Source organism: Brienomyrus brachyistius, unplaced genomic scaffold (genome assembly GCF_023856365.1).
Source record: "Brienomyrus brachyistius isolate T26 unplaced genomic scaffold, BBRACH_0.4 scaffold42, whole genome shotgun sequence".
NCBI classification, from domain to species: Eukaryota; Metazoa; Chordata; class Actinopteri; order Osteoglossiformes; family Mormyridae; genus Brienomyrus; species Brienomyrus brachyistius.
Genome location: NW_026042317.1, coordinates 1,045,929 through 1,072,106, shown reverse-complemented (window position 1 = coordinate 1,072,106; position 26,178 = coordinate 1,045,929). Strand labels below are relative to the sequence as shown.

General features: G+C 41.1%; 2 protein-coding genes across 2 annotated transcripts; one reads left to right on the top strand and one right to left on the bottom strand.

Annotated features, from left to right (window-relative positions):
- Positions 1-22: 22 nt before the first annotated feature.
- On the bottom strand, positions 23-1,231 carry LOC125722821 (uncharacterized). Its single transcript, XM_048999006.1, has 3 exons — positions 761-1,231; positions 365-593; positions 23-257 (listed from the first exon to the last, which is right to left on the bottom strand). The coding sequence occupies exons 1-3, from the start codon at positions 987-989 to the stop codon at positions 23-25; spliced, it is 693 nt and encodes a 230-aa protein (XP_048854963.1). The 5' UTR covers positions 990-1,231.
- Positions 1,232-10,658: 9,427 nt separating this feature from the next.
- LOC125722820 (interferon-induced protein 44-like) lies at positions 10,659-24,957 on the top strand. The gene is made up of 10 exons (XM_048999005.1): positions 10,659-10,745; positions 11,154-11,319; positions 11,779-11,879; positions 15,629-15,785; positions 19,062-19,173; positions 20,176-20,371; positions 21,065-21,217; positions 21,430-21,601; positions 21,947-22,047; positions 24,138-24,957. The coding sequence occupies exons 1-10, from the start codon at positions 10,659-10,661 to the stop codon at positions 24,312-24,314; spliced, it is 1,422 nt and encodes a 473-aa protein (XP_048854962.1). The 3' UTR covers positions 24,315-24,957.
- Positions 24,958-26,178: the final 1,221 nt, after the last annotated feature.

The window sequence follows — 26,178 nt, the reverse complement described above, 5'->3', positions numbered from 1 at the left end:
TATCAGGCCTATATGTATGCATTTACCTTTTATCAAAGTGGGTGTATATCCCCACTAGGATGTCTTCCACCGGTACCTGGGCTGCTCTGATGCCACAGCCAGTGGCCAGCTGTACCAGGTGGCAGATGCAGCCAAGGTCCTGGATGTGGGGCTGGCTGGTCTTCAGTCTGCTGATGACCGAGTTATGTCGGCCTTTCATAACACTCACATTATCAGAGTTAAAGGCAATCAGGTTATCCCATGAGACGCCTCTTTTTCTATTGGAAACAGGAAGCAATGCCACAAAACATCTCAGACAAAATGTAAGGTTGTAATTAAATCCAAACTACTAAACATGTCAACAACACAGTGCAGTTCCCCTTACCTTAATGCCTCACTCAGCTTTCCATACAGATTTTCTGCATTTCCTACATTGCATGTAGGCATCTCCAGGAATCTTGTAGCGACCTGCAGAGTGGCCTCATCGTAGAGTCTAGTCAGGATGACGAATTCTTTGTCTGTTGTTCTGTTGTTGGATTCGTCACACATCAGTGAAAAGGGCTGAGATCGGCATGTTTTGGCCAACTCATCCTGTAGTTCTGCTGCTATGGCACCTGTTGAATGTCCAGTAATTAGCTAGTAGCCTACAACATGCATGCCATGGGTTGATGCTCAAATGTTAGAATATTCAAACACATTTCAAACCCATTTTATACCGTTTTAGCAAACGTACAGTAGCCCAGCAGTAAGATAGGTAGCTAACGTTACATAGCTAACTTACCTTTGATGAGTTGAGTAGCCTTCGTTTTTCCCGTTGAGTATTTTCGTGCAATAGCAGAGTCCGGGAACATGTCAGCTACACACTTGTTGAAGTCATCATGGAAGGAGAAAGGAATGTTGTTTTTGGCACACAGCATTGCCATTTTTACCTCTGCACTTGTGACCTGGTCTGCCTCAGTGGCATTTCTCGTCACGAATGCTGACATCGCCTGGGCATGTTTTTGTGCCATTAGCCCGCGCTTCTGCTTGGCGGATTTGTCATGCTGGCAACATCATTCCTTCCCCCGTGTGCGATGCTAAAGTCGCAGTTACAAATTTTACAAAACGCGTGACTGTCCCCCACCCTGCTCTTCTTCAGAGAAATAAATTTGTTGTCCCATTGATCACGGTATTTACACGAGGGTTTTGGTTTTTTGGCAGGAGTGCCTTCCTTCTCTGTCCTGGCGTCCATCATCTGTCTGTTTTTTTCTTCTTTTTTTCCCGTGTTTTTTCCCCGCGTAGTAGGCTACTGCAGGTGGTAGTTATCGCGAGGCTAGTGACAGAGCTGAGATTTGTTTTGGGGGGGGCGTTTTTTTTTTTTTTTTATAACGCAGGTTAAAATACGGGAGATTTACGGGAAAATACTAATACGGGAGGACGGCGGGAAAGAAGGGTAAATTACTGGACTTTCCCGGCCAAAACGGGATACTTGACAGGTATGGTCCATGTACTGGAGTCTAATGTCCCCCTCTATATCAAACTGACGTTTGATTTCGTTTGAAAGATCCTCAACAGACTTTGGCATGCCTGATTCTATGGTCAGTTTTTCAGCATTGTTGGAACCAAGAATAATCCGCAGTTTTACTTGTGCAGCCATCATCCAAATGTGTCAGTCTAGAAAAGATGAAAATAAAAGTATAAAGTCATTAAATATGTATAAATTAAAAGCATTCAAATTAGAAAGTAACCAATTGACTTTGATCATATGTAAAACAAAAAGGACGGTGAAGCAAACACTGAGCAATCCACAGACAAGAAGCCAGTGACATAACGATAGTAGCATGGAAAATGAATTGTAATACTATTGTTAATGGTGTTCAAATTAGTTGCTTTAGGTTGGAATAGGCAATATGACATTTTTGACGAAATACCTCAATATTGATTTCGTGATATAGTGGAGATGACTAAGATGCTTCCACAAAATATTTACACAATGAGATTTTTGATAAATAATCATCTGTAATGCATTTATAATAACTGTGGGTAAAGGCAAATAATTACTTGTTCAGGAAATGTCATCACTTTAGTGTAATGTAACCTTTAAAGCTAGGAAGAGACAACACTTATGCTATATTCTGATATTATAATATCCAAAATCCCAGACGATATCTAGTCTATCAGATATCAGGTGCTCATGCTAATGAGAATAAAGTGCACATTTAGTAAGCCATCAATTAAAGTTGTTTACTCACATGTTCAACATGTGCTTGTCATATAAGGATATCTTTTAAACATAATCAGTCGAAGGGGCCCAATGAAGTAGTCATGTAATGGGTACTTCTCTGCCAGTTTGTCATGTGTTATCAGGGACATTGTGCCAGTTGGACATGGTTGCAGTTCAAAGGCCCGATAGTGCTCCCTAAACCACGCTGAGAACATCCTGACTATGAAATTCAGAGTATCCTGAAGTACACATATCCTTATTATCTCTCCGAATTCAGGTAGCCCATCATTAAATCCACAGATGACTATCATTCCCTTTCTATAGTTGATCCCCTTGCAATATGCACTGTTAACCATGTTTACTTCTGCCATGTTTGGGTACATTTGCTGGAGAGGCAATGATACATCATCATTCAGCACCTCAACAGAGACTCTCGATACACTTGATACTTCAACTCCCGGTTTCTGTGGATGTGATGAGTGTAAGTAATACGCAATCATCATCTGATGTTTCCTTGACAGTGTTAGAGCAACATTCTTGAAACACTTGATGTGTTGGTCAACTTTCTTAAAAAAAACTGTGTTTGCCCTCAAACCGCATGGTCCAGACTCCAACTAGAGGACCGAAACATCGGCTCATGTGTGGGTAGTGCTCTAAAAAGTGATGCTTTGGGAGAAGTTTTTGGTTGGGAAATGCTTCTTGATACTTCTGTCTGTGATCAGATATTTTGAACTGAAGATATCCAATGGATTCTTCTGTATGGATCTGGGAAACGGCAAGTTCCACTATTTCTTTTAAATCCAAAATTATCTCCCACACTGGTTCACTGTCAGGTATAACCTCTCCAATCATGTATGTAAGTTGCTCTGGCTAAGGGCGTCTGCCAAATCCTGTAAATGTAAATGTAAATCATGAAAGGCAGTAATCTTATGAGGGTCCAATTTTCAGCGGCATTGCCACCTGTGTTTTTACTTAAAGATTTTTGTTTCACAACATGGGGACGGTTTGTTTTATCTTCTCCTTTGTAGGGGAAATTGAGAATGACCTTATTTAAAGTGTCCAAAGAGAGGTATTTTTTGGATATCAACACGCCCAGACACTGTGCAAGTTCCACTGGAACAATACCCACCAACAGATCATGGAGTACATCAGGTGGATATCCAGTTGTCACATCAAAATGAGAAAGATTTTCTGTCAGCACACATGGCCTTTTCACTCCAAAACAAGGCTTTCCACTTTCCGCTGCATGTTTGACATGTTCTTTGTGTTCGTGTTTGGATCGAAGACTAAACTCACCTGAGAGAACCTGCTTGGTCTGAAAATCACTGAGACGCCCTGTGCAAAATCGACAAACATACTCTCCTGAAAAACTTTCCACAAAGCCCACAATCCCATGGGCACCCAGATTGTCTGCAGCCACACATTGTACTGTGCCTTTAATATTTTTTCCAATCTGTGGGACAAATACCCCATGCTCTTCCAAGACAACCAGATCACGCAAAAGAGGTTCAAGCACTTTTCCATATCCGTATTCCTTGATGTAGTTACTTTTACACAGTACTGCTAAATAGATGGATGACAAAGAGGAGTGCTGGCCTGGGGGTAAGTTGCTCAAAATCCAGTACATAGCGCAAAGTTTATGCTTCTTTCTGGAAGTACCCAGAGGGTTGCACACCTCAAACTCGTCAATATAAAGGGTGACATTTATTCTCAATTCCCCTGAAGATAGAAACTCATTTTGTTTAAAAAACTCTCCATCCTGGAATGACTTGTATTCTTGTTGTGCAGTTTCATTTTGGTGAGCACTGTAGTTTTCTACTACATCATCAATTATACCATCTTTGCCAAGGAGCTGATGCAATGACTGCAATAATGGTACATATTGGTAGGTATGGTTGTGCTCCTTATCCAAAACATATTCAACTGGTTCAACTACTTGGAACTTGTCTTTGAAGTACTGTTTCCGCTTAAAAGCAGTGCCAAGTGGTCCCTGATCTCCAATTGCTTTAGTTAATGGATTAGAAAGACAGAAGGCAGAGGCCAATTCCTCAGTTTCTTTTACATCCAGAGTTAGATTATGCTTAATATAAAAATCTGAAACAATGGCATTTAATGTAGTCTGGGATGCAGAACTCATTAGGAAGTGCAAGTCCTGTAAAAGCTCATCGACTGCATTACTGGGAACATGGAGTATGTTTTCCAGCTTAAGTAACAGTGCTGTAAGTTTCTCTTCTATCATCTTCTCAAAAATTTCTGAGACGTCTCTCTGAAAACTAGACTGCACTTCAAGCTGGGCTTCTGATTCTTCATTGTCTCCACGTTCACATGAAACACTTGAGCTTTCAAAACTGTCTCTTTCTGCAACGATTCCAGGTTTAAAGTCACTGTAAGAATAACCAAGGTGCTTTCTATTTTTATGTGATTTAAATGTCCCATAAATATTTGTCCTAATGTACAACCCTTGAACATGCAAGGAACCATTTCATTGGCTTTGAGATGCAAATTCATATGAGTGAAATACTCCTTTTCAGAGGCAGCTTCAGAGAACCCACAAACATGACAGCTGAATGTAACTGATGTTTCTCTAGTATGGACTCTACACAAATGTGACCTGAGCGCATTCCATGACTTGCATGTACATGGACAACTAATACCCGGATTGTAAGGCGCATTAATTAAGCGAGACAAAGCGGCCAGATAAGTCAAATATTACTCAATTTATTTATTATAAAGTCAATAATTTCAATAACTCTCAACATTTTTCAGTTTTAATTCATGAAATACGAAATTAACTGAATAATTTCAAAAACTCAAAAATTTTCAACTGTAACTTGTGAAATACAAAACAATACACATACTTGTCAGTTCATTCCTCTTCTGCAAATCCTTCAAAATCTTCACCATCAGTGTCTGAGTTAAACAGTTGCGCGATTGCAGCGTCAAGCACATTATATTGATTTGCATATCACTCGCTACTGCTGGTGCCTTGAGTCAAATAGTGACTGTAGAGACGCTTCTACCAGCTGCTCTCTGTTGAATGACCCACTGTTCAATGTTGTCCTCCAACTTTGGCCATCTTGCTTTGTTCCCGCGGAAACCTTTTTTAGTCTTCTTTACTTGGCGCAGGTCGTCTGCTTGCTTCCTCCACTTACGTACCATTGATTCGTTAATATTAAATTCTCTCGCAGCTGCTCTATTTCCATGTTGATCTGCGTGACTGATGGCCTTAAGCTAGAATTCCGCTTCGTAAGCATGTCTCTTCACAGGAGCCATTTTGGGGTCATTAAATACACACGACAATGTTACGGTAATTATTATGTCAAAACATAATGTGGCAAAATCCCATGGGCAAAATACTCAGCGGCGCAGCTAGGTCCGTAAACACAGCTGGAAGTGATACACAAGGCGCATCGGAATATAAGGCGCACTGTTGATTTTTGAGAAAAATATAGGCTTTTAAATGCGCCTTATGGTCCGAAAAATACGGTATATGGGCAAGGATATGGGTGCCTGCGCCCATAATGTGGATGTTTTAACCTGTAATGTTTAAGTAACTGGCCTCTAGTTGAGGTCTTTGAACTGCAACCTTTACACAGCCACATTCAAATCTGAGAGGGGAAGGGGGGTAAACAAACAAACAAAAAAACACAAAGGAGATATTGATAAAGGAAACTGAACTTGTAAAAAAGCATTAAATTAAGAAACTGTTAACTGACTGTTAACATACCACGGGCAAGCTCAGCAGTGCTGCCAACACCACATCAATGAGTGAAGAAATACCTATCACGCCCAGAGTCTGAAATTCAACATGGAGCCATAAATTAATGTAGTTCATTACTAAAAAATAAAAAACCTATTCGGAACGACGGCAAGAGAATGAAGCTGTCACCTGATAAATGTTTCTTAAAAATACTGGCAACTGAATTCACAGCAATTAAGTAGCTAGTTGTGAACTGATTTCTGCAGCTGTAACTCAAAATGAAATTCACACCAATAGTAACTCTGGCAATACCTTCTTCTAATATTCAATGACAGCACAACATTGTAGGAGCACAATACATAGCTCCTCCTTGGGACTGTCTGTGTCACACTTTAAGAATAAGCATAAAGCCACATTTAGCAAAACATTAAAAAGAAAAAAAAAAAAGAAAAAAAGGAAAAGTAACAGAGACAAGAAGGGTCAGACGACTGCTGCATTTGAGTAAGCACACTTTGCATTTTCTCTGTGGAAATGCAGTCTAGTTAAAACATAACACTGCAGGATCCCGTACCCGTTGTTGGTGACGCCTGCTCCAGCGCTTGCCAAAAGCTACCAGTGCTTTATTTCAGTAGCTAACTTACCGTACGTGCTAACTCTTGGTCCTCTAGTAACCGAGTAACCCAACGTAATTTGCTGTTTAAAACACGTAGCATTTCCTGTACCTGTTTCACAGTAAAAAACCCCCACTAGTTTGCTGTTGGAAAACTTAATATGAAGCAATGACGTTAGAAAGAATACTGGATGTCATCAGTAAAATAGATATCTTAAAATTCCGACAGGAACATGACAGTAAAATTATCTATCAATCCACATCTCGGCGGGATAAAAGCAGACTGACCTAACGTTAACGTACCATTATCGTGCGACTATAAGCTAGCAAACTCTTAACGCACCAACACACCTAAAACACACAATTGACAAAACGGTTAACTTCATGCTCAAAATCACACATTGTAAACTAAACCTCAAAACTAATTTTCAAAATACAATAATAAACTACCACAGTACACTATGTCTAGCAAAACACTGCAAACATGTTTCAAAATCAAATAATTATTGAAAACACTAACACATGTTCTCTTCCAACAGGAACATTTAGTCAATCATTACACACTGACAAACAAACACTATCATCAGCTGAAATTACAGAAACTGCATTATTTTATGTGTCAGGTCTGCCCTTATATTTGAAGCCTTTCTACATTTTTGTTTTGTTTGGTTTAGTAAATGCATCCATTTTGTTTCCTTTGTTGCAGAAATTCAATACCAAAAAATGTATGACCATCTCAGAGTAGCTGTATAAAATGTACAGTTTATGTAAAAAAAAATACAGACACAGAACTGCTGCAGTACAGACTTTTATTTGCAAAAGGACATTACTTTAAGATATGCAAACAGAAAAAGCACCGGAATTATAATAAAAAAACAAAATCATCTTCTATTCTGCCCGGTCTTCTGCATTTGGCCACACGTTCTCATCCACATCACACCTGATATCTTCTCTGGCAAGGCATCGTGGGAAGAATCTTTTGGCATGCCTTATCCACCCCTGGCAGTGTTCAGCTGTGATGTCTTGGCATGCAGCATCCATTGCATCCAGGAGGGACATTTGGTCATGTGGACGATGGTCAAAAACCTTCCATCTCCATGCTGAGAAAAACTCCTCAATGGGGTTGAGGAAAGGGGAGTAAGGGGCAAGGAAATGGGACATCATCCTTGGATGGGCGTCACACCAGGCTGTGACTGCATGGGAATGGTGGAATGCCACATTGTCCCATGTGATGACATATATTGGCAAGTGGTCTCCCACCTGTCCCCTTTCTACCTCTGGCACCAGTCTTCCGTGCAGGTCTTCTAAAAACAGGAGAAGGCGGTCGGTGTTGTAGGAGCCAATCTGACATTTATGCAGGAGTGCACCGTTGTTGGAGATTGCGGCGCACATGGTGATGTTGGCTCCCCTCTGGCCCGGCACGGTAACTGTGGCCTTTTGGCCTGTTATGTTTCTCCCACAGCGACGCCTTTTCGCCAAGTTGAAGCCAGCCTCGTCAACATAGATCATTTCATGTGGGACTTGATTGGCCTCCTGTTGACAGAAATGTATAATGTGCTCTCAAATTGTCAAGTGTATATATGTGAAAGAGTTTGTATTGATGACCGATGGGTGGCAGCTGTGAGCTAAGCCGATGTTGTAAAAGTGTTAATAAAGTTTTTTCTTCTTGACGGTAAAGAGACAGGAGTTTAACGTGTGTGTGCCAGTCCTCCATAAAGATATATACATTCGGTTTAGTATAATATTTTACACGCCATAACCGCTGTAGCATGTATTTCTGCTAACACCTCCAACTCCATGACTTTCTGAAAGTAATTAGACACAGTGTATGTAAATGCTGTGCTGTACTGTTATAGAGTAGTTTGCTGCAAAACACACTGTGTATAGTACAGTAATGACTGTATTGCATAACCTTACCTGGACGTATTGGTGACAGAGTTCTTTGATGCGCTCACTGTTCCTTTCAAAAGGAACTTTGTATAGTGTTTTCATTCGGACTCTGTGCTTAGCTAGAGTCCGAGAAATGGATGTTATGCTGATTGCTGCAATGTTCCCAAAGACAAGGTTGTCCTCTACAACTCTGGACTGAATGTCCTTCAGTTTTATTTCATTGTCAGCAATCACCATGTTGACAATAGCAAGTTCCTGTTCTTCATTCAAGAGCTTTCCTCTGCTCCCTGAGGGAGGTAGACGTTGAATCCTTAGAGGGACAAAATACAGTTACATATTAGAGACTGGAGGCATACAGTCACTCTGATACAGTAAATGGTAAAATTATTTACACTTTGCTGTAGGAGAAGCAATATCCTACCTGTTGGTTTCTCTGAGAATACGGACAATGGATGCCACTGTCCCGGCTGAGATTTGGCTGTACTCGTTCTCCAGCCTCTCTGTATGATAGCCCGTGGTTTATGACATGGTCAATGATAGTAGCTCTTATTTGATCAGTTACCCTACCTCTGGTCCATCTTTGAGCGCCACCACACAACTGTAACTAAATTCTAACTCCTCTCCCTCTACCTTGCCCCACTCCTCTCCCTTGTCCTTGTCCCACTCCTCTCAATCCTGTTACTCGTCTTCCTTTCCCTCGTGCAAGCATTCTTTTTCTTTCTTTCTTTCTTTCTTTCTTTCTTTTTTTCTTTCTTTCTGTTGCTCTATATTGTTCCTTTTCCACACAAGATCAGCCCAAAGAGTCCTCTTTTAGAACATATGATCATGTGATTGGGAAAACCGCAACACCTGAGTGTGGTTCCTAGATGGGAATCAGCTGTGATTTATATATTTCCATAACTGCAATAAGCTGTTTCTCATTGGCAATGGAATAAAATACAGGGAATATATTTGTGTTTCAATTCACAATATGAACAGCTGTTCACTTTGACTTTAGCCTATATAAGTTATGTTTAGAACATGATGTTATCTGTTCTGACATACAATGTGAAAGCATTTGTAGATTTGACTGTAAAATTACATTGTTTTGGTCTTGGTTGAGCTTGTGTGTAAAAGAAGTTCAAGCATTTTAAATTGGTGTTTACTGTATGCATTTTGTATCATAGCAACAAGAAATGTGTTAATTGTATAGCCTACAAAGACGGATGTTGTGCTAACTGTGTTAAGAGTTTTGGGAACTTGTTAAATGTATTGGAAAGCTGTCATGGCGATTGTAAAACACTGTAATATATAACGTTTGCCGTACAAAGTACTCCAGAAAAGTTACTGTAAAGGACAAAGCCAAAAAGTAAACAAATGAGAGGCATATTACAGTAAAATGTTGTGCAACTGCCAAGCCAGAGTCACAGAAGAATGTTCATTCTGCCTCATCACCATGTCTCAGGGCTGGGTGTAGCGATGCTATCCCCTGTTGAGTGATGCAGAAAGAATCCTCTGTGTGGCCCATTTGTACCTTGACGTCGAAATTCAACTCATATTCACCTATGGCATGTATTCTATGTTCTAGTCACTCTTTGGCTTCTTCAGATGTTTAGAAATGTGTGTGAACAGTTTTGAGTCATTGTGTTTAAATGACTACAGTGTGCTGGCTGCGCTTAATCTCTGCGGTCTGTTTTCTATTTTGCATCAAAGTTCACCAAAGCGCAAAATGTGTTTTGATGAATGAGAATGTGTTTCGAGTTTTGCAAAAAGGGTGACTGAGATCTGAAAATTGTGTCTAACTAGGTGAGCAAGGTTTAAAGTTTCGCCAAACAAGTGACTGATTCAATGAATGACTTTTGGCAATTGGCGTGCAGTTTTGTTTACAAAATGATTTTTAATATTTCAGCAATTCAGAAAAACTATTAAATATTTCACTTATGTAAACAACATTTATCCCAAAGTGCTACAAATGCTTTTATTCAGCAAACTCAGCACCAATAATCTTAGATCATTTAGAATGTGATTATTCTATTTTTTTGTTACAATTACACTTTTCAAAAACCTATTTTCAGTGGGGCTGACAAATTGTAAAAAAATCACATTATAAGCATTTCTAGCCAAGACTTTTGAGCTCTGAAGCTCAGGGCTCCCATGTTATTTGAGTTTGAGATGCCTGCTGAAGTATATTAGCAGCAAGAAGATGAATGAAATCATGTGTCCTCTTCCAGTATCGCACTTACGAGGTGAAGGCAGGTCGAGGCGGACAGCCTCTGGGATTCCTACTGTGTGACACCATGGGATTGGAGGCAACTGCGAATGGAGGGGTGAAATCTGAAGATATTGAGAGCATCCTGAAGGGCTACATACCGGACAAGTACCAGGTAAGAGCTGTGTATCTAACCATGCCTCAAAAACAACTGCTATATGAATACAGGAAACTAAATCTCAGAAAAGCAAATGAAGGGGTTAACATTGAAGATATTGAAAGCATCCTGAAGGGCTGCATAAAAAAAGGTACTGGGTAAGAGCTGTGTATCTAAGCAGGCCTCAGTAACAACTGCCATATGAATGCATGCATGTCTGATCCCATTAATGGCTTATAACAGTCACATGTTTACAGATACTGGTCGTCTTCTCCCTACATTCTCTTCTGACAAAATTAAATCTTATCCATTGATTTGTTCTCACATAAATAAGGTATTACACAGATGTCATATGAGATGAGTTTCTCATGATCTCAAAGTCAGTGCATGTCTGTATGTGTCATTAACAACTTTTTGTCTGTTTAGTTCAACCCTGCATCACCATGGGGACGTGGTGATGGTCAGACAGAGTTACAAATTAAGGACAGGATCCACTGTGTGGTGTATGTGATAGACAGCTCAACATTAGGAATTATGGCTACAGAAATGAAGAAGAAAGTTGATGAAATCCGAAAGAAAACTAGTTTTCAAGGTTAGTGAGTGGGGAGGAATGTGGCATCTGTTATTGAGTGCGTGTTGTTGGGCAGGGGTACATGAATAACACAGAATAATCACACAGGAACCTGACAAAGTAAGAACAAGAGCAGCTTTCTGGAATGGAAAATGGCAAACCATGTTTTCCGGGGCTTTGGCAGGAACAGTATTCATGCTGTAACTGAAGGAGCTCCTGGATGCTCCTCCACACAGAGCCGCTCCATCTGTGAGAAGCTGGAGGGCTTTCTGTCACATAGGGCCCATTTTTAAAGGGTTGGGACTGAAGGTTAGGGTATGAACATGAGCTGAGCTGAACACATGTGGATTGAGGAAAGGCAGAGTGATGCTGTCAGGTGCTTCTGAGTAAGACAGACATCAGTGTGCTGATTGCTATGATGGCTTATTCCATAGAACATATAATATGTCACTAGTGAGACGTTTCTGTTGCTGTTTTTAGATGTGCCTCTAATGGTGCTACTGACCCATGTGGACAGAGCGTACCCACATGTGGAAGAGGACTTGAAGAAGGTGTATCACAGCTGCTACATAAAGGATATGGTGAGTTTCTGTGTCTAACACTGGAATCAGTACTAAAAGCTTGCAGCAGACACACACACAGTGAACAAGTGAGAGATAGCAGTTCATCTGGGTGAATGTCTGTCGGCTGTAGGAGGAAACAGAGTGAACAAGCAAACGTCACACATGCAACCAGCGGCAGGGATCGAGGCCACAGCCCTGGGGGGTCTGAACCTTTGGTTTATTATATTCCAATGGCTCACAAACCTTTATCTCAATTTTATTTTCTAAAACATATTTTCAGGCAGCAAAATGACCCTGTGGGCAGCACTGTGGCCTCACGCCTCCATAAACCAGGATGCTGGCCTGGGTGTCTCCTTCCTCAGGTCCTCTGTTTCCTGGGATTGGGGGTTATGGATGGATGGATGACAATTTGTGTCCAAAATTTAGATTTACATTTACTGCATTTGCCAGATGCCCTTAGCCAGAGCGACTTGCATAAGTGGGTAGAAGTCTTATCAGTGATTACATTCTGATACTGATTCAGTAGAAGTCGGTTATGAATACTATCACACTAAAAAACTCTATTGGCAAGTAGTACAATTCTTTGACATTTAATTGCCCTCAGGAGCTTTAGAACTTTAGTTGTACAGTGGTACCTTGGAACACAAACTTACTTCATTCCAGAAGGCTGGTCGACAGGATTTGGTTGAGTTCCAAGTCAAATTTCCCCATAAGAAATGATGTAAATGAGTTTAATCCGTTGCAGAGCCTCCATGTTTACCTATTTAAACCTATCAACCCAGCGAACTAATGATACAATCATTCAACAACTGATAAAGTCATACAGACATGAAAAACCACACATCCATCCATCCATTTTCCAAACCGCTGATCCTACTGGGTCGCGGGGGGTCCGGAGCCTATCCCAGAAGCAATGGGCACGAGGCAGGGAACAACCCAGGATGGGGGGCCAGTCCATCACAGGGCACACTCACACACCATGCACTCACACACGCACTCCTATGGCCTATTTAGTAACTACAATTAGCCTCAGCATGTCTTTGGACTGTGGGGGGAAACCGGAGTACCTGAAGGAAACCCCACGACGACATGGGGAGAACATGCAAACTCCACACACATGTGACCCAGGCGGAGACTCAAACCCGGGTCCCAGAGGTGTGAGGCAACAGTGCTAACCACTGCACCACCATGCCGCCCCTAATAATAATAATAATAATAATAATAATAATAATTGCACTTTGTCCAATCACCGCCAGTTACTGTAAACAGTAAAGTACACTTAACTGGTATTATTTTGGTTTATACTTATTAATCCTTTAATTCTATCTTTTGTACTTTAAATGGACAGAGTACAGTTATTATTAGTAGCGGAAAAGTATTGTGAGGGAACACAAAGCTATTGAGTTTTGCCTATTTGTAGATCGTTACATTTGTGGCTTCCATCCTGTTTATTTGTGGATTTTTGTACAGTTCGTACCACTAAATTTCCCCTAAGAGGTCAGGGTGGGAAAATATTTCCTAAGTAATTTTGCATTGTCTCACAATACTTCAGTGTTGCCACACAATAGATTTGTGATCCCACTGCACTTGCCCACTTGTCATTTGCTGTACTGTAATACAGACATGTCCTGTGTGCTTTATGCATTAAACTATGGGGGACAATGTACACCATACAACTTTAATATGATGTTACATGCATATTTATTATTATTATTATTATTATTATTTATAACAATAATAATGATAATGGTGATAATAAATAATAATAATAATGATGTCCAATGACCGCCAGTTACTGTAAACAGTAAAGTACACTTAACTGGACAGGTCTGTACTATTTTGATTTATACTTATTAATCCATTAATTCTATCTTTTGTACTTTAAATGGACAGAGTACAGTTATCATTAGTAGCGGAAAAGTATTGTGATGGAACGAAAAACTATTGAGAGGAAACACAAAACAACTAAAAATATATTTTTTCAGCCTGACATCTTAGGGACTCCATATACTGCAGATGATCTGTAGAAAAAAAATCACAAATGCATCACTATCAACAATATGTGGTTTTATTTATGATGTATGAAATCAAAATCATTGGGACTCAAAGGAAAATGGCTCTTCGCAATTTTCTTTTAAACCATAATCATAGGCTAATTGATTAAACCTAAGTATTGATTTATTTCCATGACAACATTGTATATAATACTTGTCACCCTGGTCTGTTTCATTGCACATAAGGAAAGTCACAGAGAATAATAACCAAAGGGTGAAGAATTTGATTTTGTTATGGTGTTTGTGGTTAGAAGTTAATGGTGCTAAACTGAAAGATCAGTTTGTTGACATCAAGACATGTTGCAAAATGCCGTCTGTATGTGAAGTTATATGTCTTTCTTTAGAGATAAAAATATAACGTCTGTAGTGTGGTAGAAAAGTTTTAAATATAACACTTCGGACATCTCAGTTTGATGAGGTAAAGGAAATCTCTTTTATTTCAGCATTCCAGCAAAGCACTCTCATCACACTTTGGCATTCGGTACCAAATCCTCTGGAGCTCCCCGAGCAACCAGTTGATAAACCATAACTCCCACTCCACAGTAAGGGTGTATAAATCCTGATTGGTCACAAAACACCAATGAAACGAGCTCAAACGTATAACAAACACAGTTCTCGAATTGGTTCACCTTGGTGGCAAGGTAAAGTCCACCCATTCTGCTCAGTTTACCAGAACATGTCTCGACTGCTAGGCTCCTACTGGAGATATGAATATAGATATTGATTACATGACATTGAATCACTGTAAATACTCGGTTGTCCTTTGATTAATGATTAACGTATTGACGTATTGTCATTGAATCACTGCCAGTACATGGTTAACATATGATTAGTATGATTAACATGATTACTTATACATTTCCACTACCGCATAGCTTGCTATATATTGTCTGCCACAACTATTCTATAAAGCTATAACTCGCTGTGCATCAGTAGGGGCAGCTTCGAAGCTCTTCCTGCAAGTGGTTTCTCCCCCCTTTGTTCCGCTGTCTGCCTCTCCAAGGCCCGAGCTTTCCTCAGGGTCTGCGGAACTTACTGCAGGCAGCTATCTCGAAGCGAGGTCACACAGTATTCAAAACAATCTCTTCTTGCCTAAGGCCTAAGACATAACAGACCCAATATGCTAACCTCCCGGGCTACCGATGTCCAGTTTTAATTCCACATTAGCTGTGAGATAATTCCGTCTCTATGCAAAAAGTTTAAGACGTTTTGGCCCTAAAGGGCTTCCACAAGAGGGTGCAGCAAGCGCGTAGACAGGATGGGTTTTCTGCTCACGAGCGCATACACGCATGCCTCATATTTTGAGAGTAATAATTTAATACTGATTGAGCAAGTGAGTATTGTGTAGAGTCAAGCGTATAGTGAAGATGATATTTCTGCTGGCGAGAGCATATGCATGAGTGGTTTTTATGTGCGTGTGTTTTGAGACCAATTAAATGCCATAGACCCTTTCAAGGTCCGAATTTGTACAGTTGAATGCTTCTCGACCCATAGAAGTTCTAGTAGGAAAGGCTGAGATCCAAGACATTGCATTGAAAAAAAATACACGTTTGATATCAGAGTTATTCGAGTTCCGAGGTTCTACTGTACATTCACATTTGGCAGCATCTGCTAAAGGCAGATTTATACCATTTCAGTTGGTCACCATGTTTGACACAAGTCTTGTGATACAGCAGCTGGAAAATATACATGAATGTATGTGTCTCTCTGCAGATCTACAGAGCTAGCGGGTGTCTGGGCATCCGACCATCAAATGTGATTCCAGTGAAGAATTACCATGATGAGAGTGAGCTGAATAATACCTGTGACATCCTGCTCCTCAAGGCCATGAAGCAGATGCTGGACTTTGCTGACAATTACTTTGACAACTGTGAGGAAAACACAAAGTAGATAAATTGATCATATTGAGAGGTTGTGCCGTTGCTGAGTATGAATGATGCTTAAATATATATATATATATATATATATATATATATATATATATATATATATATATATATATATATATATATATATATATATATATATATGGTGATAATAATAATAATAATTATTATTATTATATAATTGAGAAATGATTGAAACAGAAAATTTTGCTATGGTCTCAATTTTTCCAGTATATTTGTATATATATATACATACACAGCCCTAGAAAAAATTGAGACCACAGCTAAATTTTCTGTTTCACTCATTTCTCAATTTATGGGTACATGCCTGTGTAAAATATACATATTTTTTTGCAAACTCCAGCCTGGTTTTTCCCTGCTTCTCATTAATTGCTTTATGGGTCTTCAGTCCTGCTTCTAGGAGCCTGATATGATTCTAACCCTAGCAGTGCACTTCACACCTACACGTAATGTTTTTCCCATTATTTTTAAGGTCACTTGAGGTCATCCTCCGATTTATGAGGCACTGCCGGATAAATTGACGGTCATCTCTGGCGTTAGAAAGTTGCTTCTACCTTTTGACTGTCTAGTTTTTGGTTATTGCCTCCTGCTTCACCTTATTCTTGTTTGTTGCTGTCTTAGAAACTTTGAGCCTGGAAGCAGCCTGCCTTGTAGTTTAGCCTCCAGCAGTAAACCCAGGAATAAATCAGGATTTAAAATTATAGAATGATTTCTTAATTTTTTCCAGAGCTGAATAATTACACATTCAAATACACATTTTAACCCAGCACTAGATTAGATGCTATACTAATAAAATGACCTGATGAATCCAGCATTGGTCACTGTCTGTCTCAGACTTAAAATATATGCTGGTCAAATTCAATTATATTTATCACGGATGAGAAGTTTATTTAATATGCTACATCTAGGGGATACCTCTAACATCTGACAAGATTTTACCTTGGGCCCCTCATTAGGGTTCATTTGTTAAGAAAAAATGGAGTTTTGACATTTGATCCCCTTAAGATGATAACTAAAAAACTATTTGCTGGGTGTTGTTCAAACTTTATATGGGTGCCAACTGGCACTGATTAAATTTTGACACAGATCACCCCAAAATTTAAGCAATGCAGCTTAGTGGCAGCAAAACGAAGGGTGAAAGCAGACTACATTTGATTTTGTAAAAAAAAAAAAGTGTTGGATGAGTTTTATTAATGTGTAACAAAAACATTATTTAAATGAAGATCTATGCCTGGTTTTATTTTCAGATAAATTGTCTCAAAAATGAAGCAGCAGCACTGTGTGGTAGCAAAGGAAGGAAATGACAGCTATAGAAGATACTCAGTCTTGTGAACACAATAACTCTAAAAGTATTTTATGGATCTTTTTCAAACAGCATAATGAAAGCAAAAAAAAAAAAAAAAACAGGTGTAGTACTTGACATTTGATCTCGGTAGTATGATAACAGATAAAAGTAATTCCCAGATTCTTTTAAACCTTTGCAGACATGTTGTAAGGGGGAATATCTGAACCTGATCAAATTTTGAGACAAACTGCCCCAAAAATTAAGGCAGTGGTACTTATTGACTACAAAAAGATGGGTGAGATGACTGTAAACAGGATCACACAGGATCATTTGATCTTTGATGCATTTTATTACCATTGTACAAAATATGTTGTAAATATTGACTAATATTTGATAAAAATCAAGAAATCAGCATTAGTCCAATATGTCAGTCCGTTGAAGTTTAAATTGTATCCGTTTTCAAAGTTAAAGACACAACACTTGAAATACATGAAATGAAATGATTGGATTGAAGGACCAGACATTATATGTAGTGGAGGACAAATGATTTCTTCAGGCCCTGCAAAAGGGAGCACTTGGTTTGGTGCAGTGAATACCCTGCTAATGCAAATGCAGCAGAATCTGTGTCATGTTAATATCAGATTTTATAGGAGTATGAATTGTCCATGATTTTGAGAAGAGAGTGGCAGAATTGTTGTCCTGTAAGAATGAGATCGCATTGGGATCCAGGAATCAACATTGCGATTCAGCCCTATAATGAAGTAGCATAATGATATGAATCAACATTGCGATTCAAAAACCATTCATCGTGCAGCACTACTCATATAATATGCAAATGTTGCAAATCACTTATTGCATTAGGCAGACAAATTTAATCAATATTAAACAATGAACAATAGGGATGGGTACCGATCAGTATGTACCGGTACTGAAGTGTATATTTTGTTGCCTTATGTTGGTGTCACTTAAATGCCTGAACTGTTGATTGTAATATTTTCCCACTTTTGCTCAGACAGCAGAAGCATCACTGCACCTTACGTTCCATCTCTGGTTCATGTTTCACTTGCTCTGATGTCAGCAGATGCTACCGTTAGCCGGTAGCTACCTCAAGCCCAGTTAAAAAGCCTAAAGCTGAACAGTGTAAAGTGTGGCTGTATTTCATTGGAAAGGATTCCGACACTGGGATGTGTTTAAAAGCAATTACGTGGGGGGGCATCAAATTTAATGACGCATCTGGCATTGCATGGATACACTTAAAAGCAGATGGATGCATAGTGTTGTGTTTGTTAAATGTTCTGTATTTATATATATTTATATATTTAAGTTAATTTATTGTTCAATCTGACATCCATTATTTAATGTTGTGGATTGGTTTAGGCACTGTTTAGTCACCAGCATCTTTATTTCTTCACTCTTATTGTTTCTGCATCTATTTTGGAGTTTGCACTGGGGAGGGGGGGCACTGCCGGTAATTCCTGCCCAGGTCGCCACATGGGTGAGGACCAGCCCTGAATGTACCAGGTATAATAGGTATAAGTACAAATTCGGTGCTTGAAGTGGGCTGTTCAGAGAGAGGCTGTACCAGCACCTCTTTGTCTCTCTTTTCAGAGAACCAGCAACATTTCTACTATGTTTGATTTGCTAGTAACGGTAAAAGATAACAAGGGGAGGACCGGCACTCGATTTTCCCTACTTCAAGCACTGTAAAAATCCATTTAAGAAACATTTTACTCCAAAGCCAGCTGTAGCATAAGGCATATTGAAAATGTATAAAGTATATTGTTAAAAAGGTTCATGCAAAAGGGTAATGGGTCAGTGTGTGGCTCAGTCGGTTAGGGCTCTGTGTCCGTAGTCAGCAGGTTGCTGGTTCAGATCCTGTGAACAAGGCCCTTAACCCCAGTTTCTCCAGGGACTGGTGGACCGATAATGAAAACACAATGCTTTCCTTGAACAGGTCAGAAAGCTGGTGTTGGGAAAATGGGAAGTGGGAGCAGTACCCCAGTGACAGAGGAGAACAAACCAGAGCTTCTTGGTAAAGCTTGGAGGGATGTTGTGTGGGACCACAGGTATGAAGCCCGTTTTTATCCAACATAATCAACAAATTGTTTTGTTTATTTTTTACTAGCATCACATAATTTTATGGATATATATTTAAAATATGCATAAGTTCTATAACCTTCCCCTCCCACACAAACACACATATAAACACTGGGCAGTGTGCAGCCCTGCAGGTTAGCTTACCAGCTGGTAACTGCATTTATCACCTACACTGCATTTATGTATCTCTGCTGGGTATCTTTTGCCTCACATTTAATCTGTCTGCTTATGCCCTAATTGTTAATGGTCTATTGTAATGGGCTCCTCCAATTAGCTGTGCCAAAGCAAGTTTTATTTTATGTTGCAATAAAGATTTTGAGGGGGCGACATGGTGGTGCAGTGGTTAGCACTGTTGCCTCACACCTCTGGGACCCGGGTTCGAGTCTCCGCCTGGGTCACATGTGTGTGGAGTTTGCATGTTCTCCCCATGTCGTCGTGGGGTTTCCTCCGGGTACTCCGGTTTCCCCCCACAGTCCAAAGACATGCTGAGGCTAATTGGAGTTACTAAATTGCCCGTAGGTGTGCATGTGTGGGTGAATGGTGTGTGAGTGTGCCCTGCGATGGGCAGGCCCCCCATCCTGGGTTGTTCCCTGCCTCGTGCCCATTGTTTCCGGGATAGGCTCCGGACCCCCCGCAACCCAATAGGATAAGCGGTTTGGAGGATGGATGGATAGATGGATGGATGGATGGATGGAATAAAGATTTTGAAGATTCTGATTTTATGTTCCGCAGAGTGATGTCACCATTGGGCCCTTGAACAAGACCCTTGCATAGCTTTGGTTAGCATCTGTAAATAAAAAATAAATAAACACTTTCTAATAAGCATGCATGACACTTCATTAAGTGGTTTCAGTTGCAGATGACTAATGAGATGTAAAGGAAGCCATAGTAATATGCTATTATGGGATCGTTTATATTCCTTATGAATTCTGACTAATTCCTATTTCCAATTCCAATGTCTGTTCTTTTAGCACACGAACTGATCTCAAGCAATACCTGCAAGATTACAAGCCCACTATCGATTCAGTGCCTCAGGCTCGGATTCTTCTAATTGGTCAGATTACATCTGGAAAATCAAGCTTCTTCAACTCAATCAACTCTATCTTCCGTGGCAACATTACAAGCCAAGCTGATGTAGGAGAAATGAAAACCAGCCTGACCTTGAAGGTAATGAGACTGTCTAACTTCATTTCCTGGTATAACATTCGTGTATCCAGATGTCTTTATATGATGTTCTTGCTTGAGAGGAAGGACGATATTCTGTTATTTTTAGCTTCACACTGTTTCAGTTGCTGTTTGTTATCCTCATTGTGATTTAGGAAGGGATTGACTCTATGGCAGGATATTTAGTTTGAACCTATGGAAAACCCACATAACACAGCAAGAACATGCAACCTCCACATACACAGAGCCAGAGGCACGATTTGAGCTTCCAGCCCTAGAAGTGTGAAGTTGCAGCACCATCCACTGAGCCACTGTCCCGCCCTCATCATGTTCTTATTGCCATTACCTACAGGACATGTGGTGCTCAAATGTATTTTCCGTGATATGAAATCACATCGTACCGGCTGAGCACATAATGTGATTCTTAATGGTTATTAAATCCAATCCGCAGACCAAGTGATTGGTCTCCCTGAAAAATAAAAAACTAATCAGCAGTGTCACCAAGCTTAGTGAATCTCCCCACACCCCCATTTTAATGCTGGTTGTTAAGTCCATTATCCTTGTATTGTTTAAATAAAGTGGGTGGCCTGAGCTGAAGACCTCCTCACCAGTGGCCACCAAGTTACATCATTTTGAGATGCCTGCTGAACTGGATAAGCAGGTAGAAGGTGAATGACATCGTGTGTCTTGTTCCAGTATCACACTTACCAGGTGAAAGCGGGCCGAGGCGGACAGCCTCTGGGATTCCTACTGTGTGACACCATGGGACTGGAAGCAAGGGAGGATGGAGGGGTGAGAACTGAAGATATTGAGAGCATCCTGAAGGGCTACATACCAGACAAGTACCAGGTAAGAACTGTGTATCTAAACACACCTTAAAAACTACTGCTATATGAATACAGGAAATTAAGTCTCATTCACTGATTGTTTTTGGCATAAATAATGTGCTGTTGTTACATAAGTGTCATATGAATGGACTCACATTGCTTTTCGCTTGAGTTTCCTATGATCTCACAGTCAATGCATGTCTGTATGTCATTCACACCTTTTTGTTTGTTTAGTTCAACCCTGCGCAGCCAATGAAAGCTGATAACTCTCAGGCATGGAGCACATTGGCTCTTAAGGACAGGATCCACTGTGTGGTGTATGTGATGGACGCCTCCACAACTGGAATTGTGGACCAAGGAATGAAGAATAAAATTGATGAAATCAGAAAGAGAACTAACTCGGCAGGTCAGTGAGTGTGGAGAACAGGGAGGGAGGTGGCATCTATGACGGAGTGTGTGTCAGTGGTGGAGGGGGTGGATCTGGGGGTCACAATTCACAAGCAACTATTTATATACATGTTGTAATATGCTTTAACACCTGCTTTTCCTGAACCATGAATAATACTGAACAATCATACGGGAAAGTGCACCCCTGAGAAGTAATGACTTTAATAATGTATTTGGATATTCAGTATGAACACAGAGAAGTTCAGTTTACCGGACTGGAATATGGCAAACTGAACGCTTTCCGTGCCTTTGGCAGACAACATATAATATGTCACTAGTGAGATGTTTCTGTTGCTGTGTTTAGAGGTCCCTCTATTGGTGCTACTGACCCATGTGGACAAAGCGTGCCCACATGTGGAAAAGGACTTGAAGAAGGTGTATCACAGCTGCTACATAAAGGATATGGTGAGTTTCTGGGTCTAACACTGGAATCAGTACTAAAAGATTGCAGCAGACACACACACCGTGAACAAGTGAGAGATAGCAGTTCATCTGGGTGAATGTCTGTCGGCTGTAGGAGGAAACAGAGTGAACAAGCAAATGTCACACATGCAACCAGCGACAGGGATCGAGCCCACAGCCCTGGGGGGTCTGAACCTTTGGTTTATTATATTCCAATGGCTCACAAACCTTTATCTCAATTTTATTTTCGAAAACATATTTTCAGGCAGCAAAATGACCCTGTGGGTAGCACTGTGGCCTCACGCCTCCATAAACCAGGATCCTGGCCTGGGTGTCTCCTTCTTCAGGTCCTCTGTTTCCTGGGATTGGGGGTTATGGATGGATAGATGACAAATTTGTGTCCAAAATTTAGATTTACATTTACTGCGTTTGCCAGATGCCCTTAGCCAGAGCGACTTGCATAAGTGGGTAGAAGTCTTATCAGTGATTACATTCTGATACTGATTCAGTGGAAGCCGGTTATGAATACTATCACACTAAAAAACTCTATCGGCAAGTAGTACAGTTTTTTGACATTTAATTGCCCTCAGGAGCTTTAGAACTTTAGTCGTACAGTGGTACCCTCCAGCATAGTCCCTGGAGGGTGAAGAACTTGGTGGCGAGGGCAGCGGGCGTAGCCGGGACCTCCTGCTGGGGTGCAGCAGCTGCAGCAGGCAGAGGCGAAGGGAGCGCCTCAGGCGGTGGACCTGCAGGCAGCGGGCGTAGCCGGGACCTCCTGCTGGGGTGCAGCAGCTGCAGCAGGCAGAGGCGAAGGGAGCGCCTCGGGCGGTGGGCCTGCAGGCAGCGGAGGCGGCCACTCGGGCTGCGCGGCGGCCCGGCGTGTTCTCCGGACGGGAGAAGCTGCCCGGGGAGGCAGCTTAGCTGCGCAGGTGACCTCAGGAACAGCCGGAGAGTCCTCCTGTTCCCCGGCTGAGAGGGAGGCGGGGGCGAGTGCGCACGTCCCCAGAACGATCGCCGGGACGATCGCGTGCTTCTTCCTTTTTCGGGTCCTCGTCGGGAAGGGAGGCTGCGCGCTGTCCACAAAGGCAGACGGCGGGAGGACAGTCCCGGGCTCACTCGGAGCGACCCACCGCTCCGTCCGGAGCTCGGCCAGCTGCCGGAAGTTATCGCGCACCTCCTCTGCGAGGTGTGCGTCCTCCTCTAGGGACAGCTGGTCCAGGATGACCCAGCTCCAGCTGACGAGACCCCATGCCGGGGGATCTTCCCGGATGCCGGGCTGGGCGATCCAGAATAGCACCTGGTCAGCGTAACCGGCGTATTCTTCCTCAATCACGGAAGGTGCTTTCTTCCTAGGGTCTGCCATTCTGTCACGCTTCGCCGGTTGTGCGAGTAAGGCGCATGGGTAGGCAAGCGGGCAGGAAGGAGGCAGGAGGTGAAATCGGGGTAAACGGGAATTTAATGGCAGCTACGGACGGGACAGGATCATGCAACCAAACTAACATCAATTACAGACCCTGAACTGAGGCAAGACGGGGACTGAAATAGACAAGACAACAGGGTACAGCTGGGTATAATCAGGGAAGCACACGTGGATAATCAGGGGGGCGTGGCACACATGAGGATCGTACGAGCCGGGCGTGACACATATTTTGAGAGTAATAATTAAATACTGAGTGAGCAAGTGAGTATTGTGTAATACGTATAGTGAAGCGTATAGTGAAGATGATATTTCTGCTGGCGAGTGCATATGCAAGCGTGGTTTTTATGTGCGTGAGTTTTGAGACTAATTAAACACCATAGACCCTTTCGAGGTCCGAATTTGTACAGTTGAACGCTTCTCGACCCATAGATGTTCTAGTAGGAAAGGTTGAGATCCAACATATTGCCTTGAAAAAAAATACCCGTTTGATATCAGAGTTGGTTGAGTTAAGAGTTATTAAAGTTCCAAGGTTCTACTGTACATTCTCATTTGGCAGCATCTGCTAAAGGCAGATTTATACCATTTCAGTTGTGGCTTATTACAGCCCTGTTTGACACAAATCATGTGATACAGCAGCAGGAAATTATACATGAATGTATGTGTCTCTCTGCAGATCTACAGAGCTAGCGAGTGTCTGGGCATCCTACCATCAAATGTGATTCCAGTGAAGAATTACTTTGATGAGAGTGAGCTGAGTGACACCTGTGACATCCTGCTCCTCAAGGCCATGAAGCAGATGCTGGACTTTGCTGACAATTACTTTGACAGCTGGGAGGACGACACAGAGTAGATGAATTGATCATATTGAGGGGTTGTGCCATTGCCTTTCTCTGTCCATGTCCTTGTGTTCTACACCACACCTTTGTTTCCTGTAAACCTGCGTTAGGCTCTTTCTGTACCTTTCCGACACAGAAACCTTTTCATAACCTGGATTTATAATTGTCTTGTCATTTGAGTATGAATGATGCTTAGATATATTCTATACAATATAAATTCGATATATCCTTTATATATGTGTATCCCCAAAGAAATCTCCTCAATTATAGAAGTACATATGGACTTGATGTTTTTCCTAGACAGCCCAGTCTTACAAGAGAAACAAAATAGTTGATTTTCACAGCATTTTCTTCCCGGCCAATGCCTTCTCTAGTTAAACCATAGAGACTATACTATCTCGCGTAGTCACTGGCTAATATACAATAGCCATTTCTGTGGTTTTTGTTCTCTTGCCCTATTCATCACAATCGTGGTGAATTAAAAAAAATCTGTTAAGTCAAAAACAGTACTGTGTCATGTTATGCAAATATACATCCAGCACCATTGATCTACAGGGGAGTGGGCGGTACCAGGAACTACACCGAAAAGGGTATCACAACAGTCCTAACACCTTTCAGCATATGCTAATCATCCAAGGGCAGCACTGGCAATTAAATACACCACCAACAATTAATTATTGTTATATTAACTTCTTTTATTAAGAAGTACTGTTAGGTTTTACAGTGTATACACATGCTGTCTTATCCATTTTGATTGTGATATCATCCTTTGTCCATTATGTTCGGAATTTTTGAAGAAGAATCGAAGCTGCGATCAGCTCAGCATCCCCCAACATGTGCCCAGAATGCTTCTTAATTCCAGTCTGTAGCATATCAACAAGAGGCTTGCAGTACTTCAGCTGCATCTTGACTGTCAAGTTTGATGGTCAGGAGGTTGATTGTCGGAAGTAGCCACCCCATTTGGGCATTAGATTCCGCTTGCAGAATGTTGGTTGCCCGGGCGACAGGGTTCATTACAGCAGCATACTCAGTAAGGAATGCAAGTCGGCTGGGTTGAACCTGTAATGAAAACAAAACAAACAGCACCGCAATTTTAAGCCTACCTTTACATTGAATTAAATCAGAATATTGTACAAAAAATAAAAAACTGAACACGTTCATTTTAATTAACTAATAAAACACATAGCATATTTCTTACTTACATTGGGACCTTTAGGCCAGTGCACATTACTCCTACTGCCCCCTCACCCTTGTCTTCGATTATCCTACATAGTCTTTCCACTGCCAGGAACAAGGAATTCCACCTTGTCTTATTCGGTCGGAGAAGCTGGAGGGAACAGTGGACCTTCCACATTTGTTCCGCAGACCATTACACTTGCTAAATGTAGAATGGTACAATTTCCTCTATGCCTCACTGGATGTTGCATTTATGCCATCTTCTCTAGCTACTAGGTTTAGTAGATTACAAGCACAGCGCTGGTGTTTTGGCAGCTGGAATTCAAAACTGTCGTCTTCATTTAGAAGTGCAGAAGTATCAATGAAAAAAAAAAGGTTTGCATCCTGTTGGTTGTCAGTCATGGGTTGGTAGGGATTTTTTTTTCTTTCCCAGTGACAGCTGTGGATAGGAAATTTATTTTAGTTTTTACTTTTCTTTACAGCAGTGATGCTATTTTTTCACAACATAGCTTATCTGTACTACATGTACTCTACCAGCTTGTGTGTCCCAGCATGTTACACACATGCATGCACACGCACACACACATGTACATGTAGGGTATACCTATCCTTATGGGGCCCGCTCATTCACTTCTATGGGAAAAATGCTAACGCTAACTATGACAACCTTAACCCCCACCCTGCTCTAACCATAACCATAAG

Bases quoted from the DNA above. Each gene is read 5' to 3' on its own strand.
- LOC125722820 (XM_048999005.1), top strand. From the start codon at position 10,659: ATGGGATTGGAGGCAACTGCGAATGGAGGGGTGAAATCTGAAGATATT. The intron at 21,218-21,429 runs GTAAGAACTGTG...TTGTTTGTTTAG, and splicing joins ACATACCAGACAAGTACCAG to TTCAACCCTGCGCAGCCAAT. The intron at 21,602-21,946 runs GTCAGTGAGTGT...TGCTGTGTTTAG, and splicing joins AAAGAGAACTAACTCGGCAG to AGGTCCCTCTATTGGTGCTA.
- LOC125722821 (XM_048999006.1), bottom strand. From the start codon at position 989: ATGGCACAAAAACATGCCCAGGCGATGTCAGCATTCGTGACGAGAAAT. The intron at 594-760 runs GTAAGTTAGCTA...GACATTCAACAG, and splicing joins GGCTACTCAACTCATCAAAG to GTGCCATAGCAGCAGAACTA. The intron at 258-364 runs GTAAGGGGAACT...TGTTTCCAATAG, and splicing joins AAGCTGAGTGAGGCATTAAG to AAAAAGAGGCGTCTCATGGG.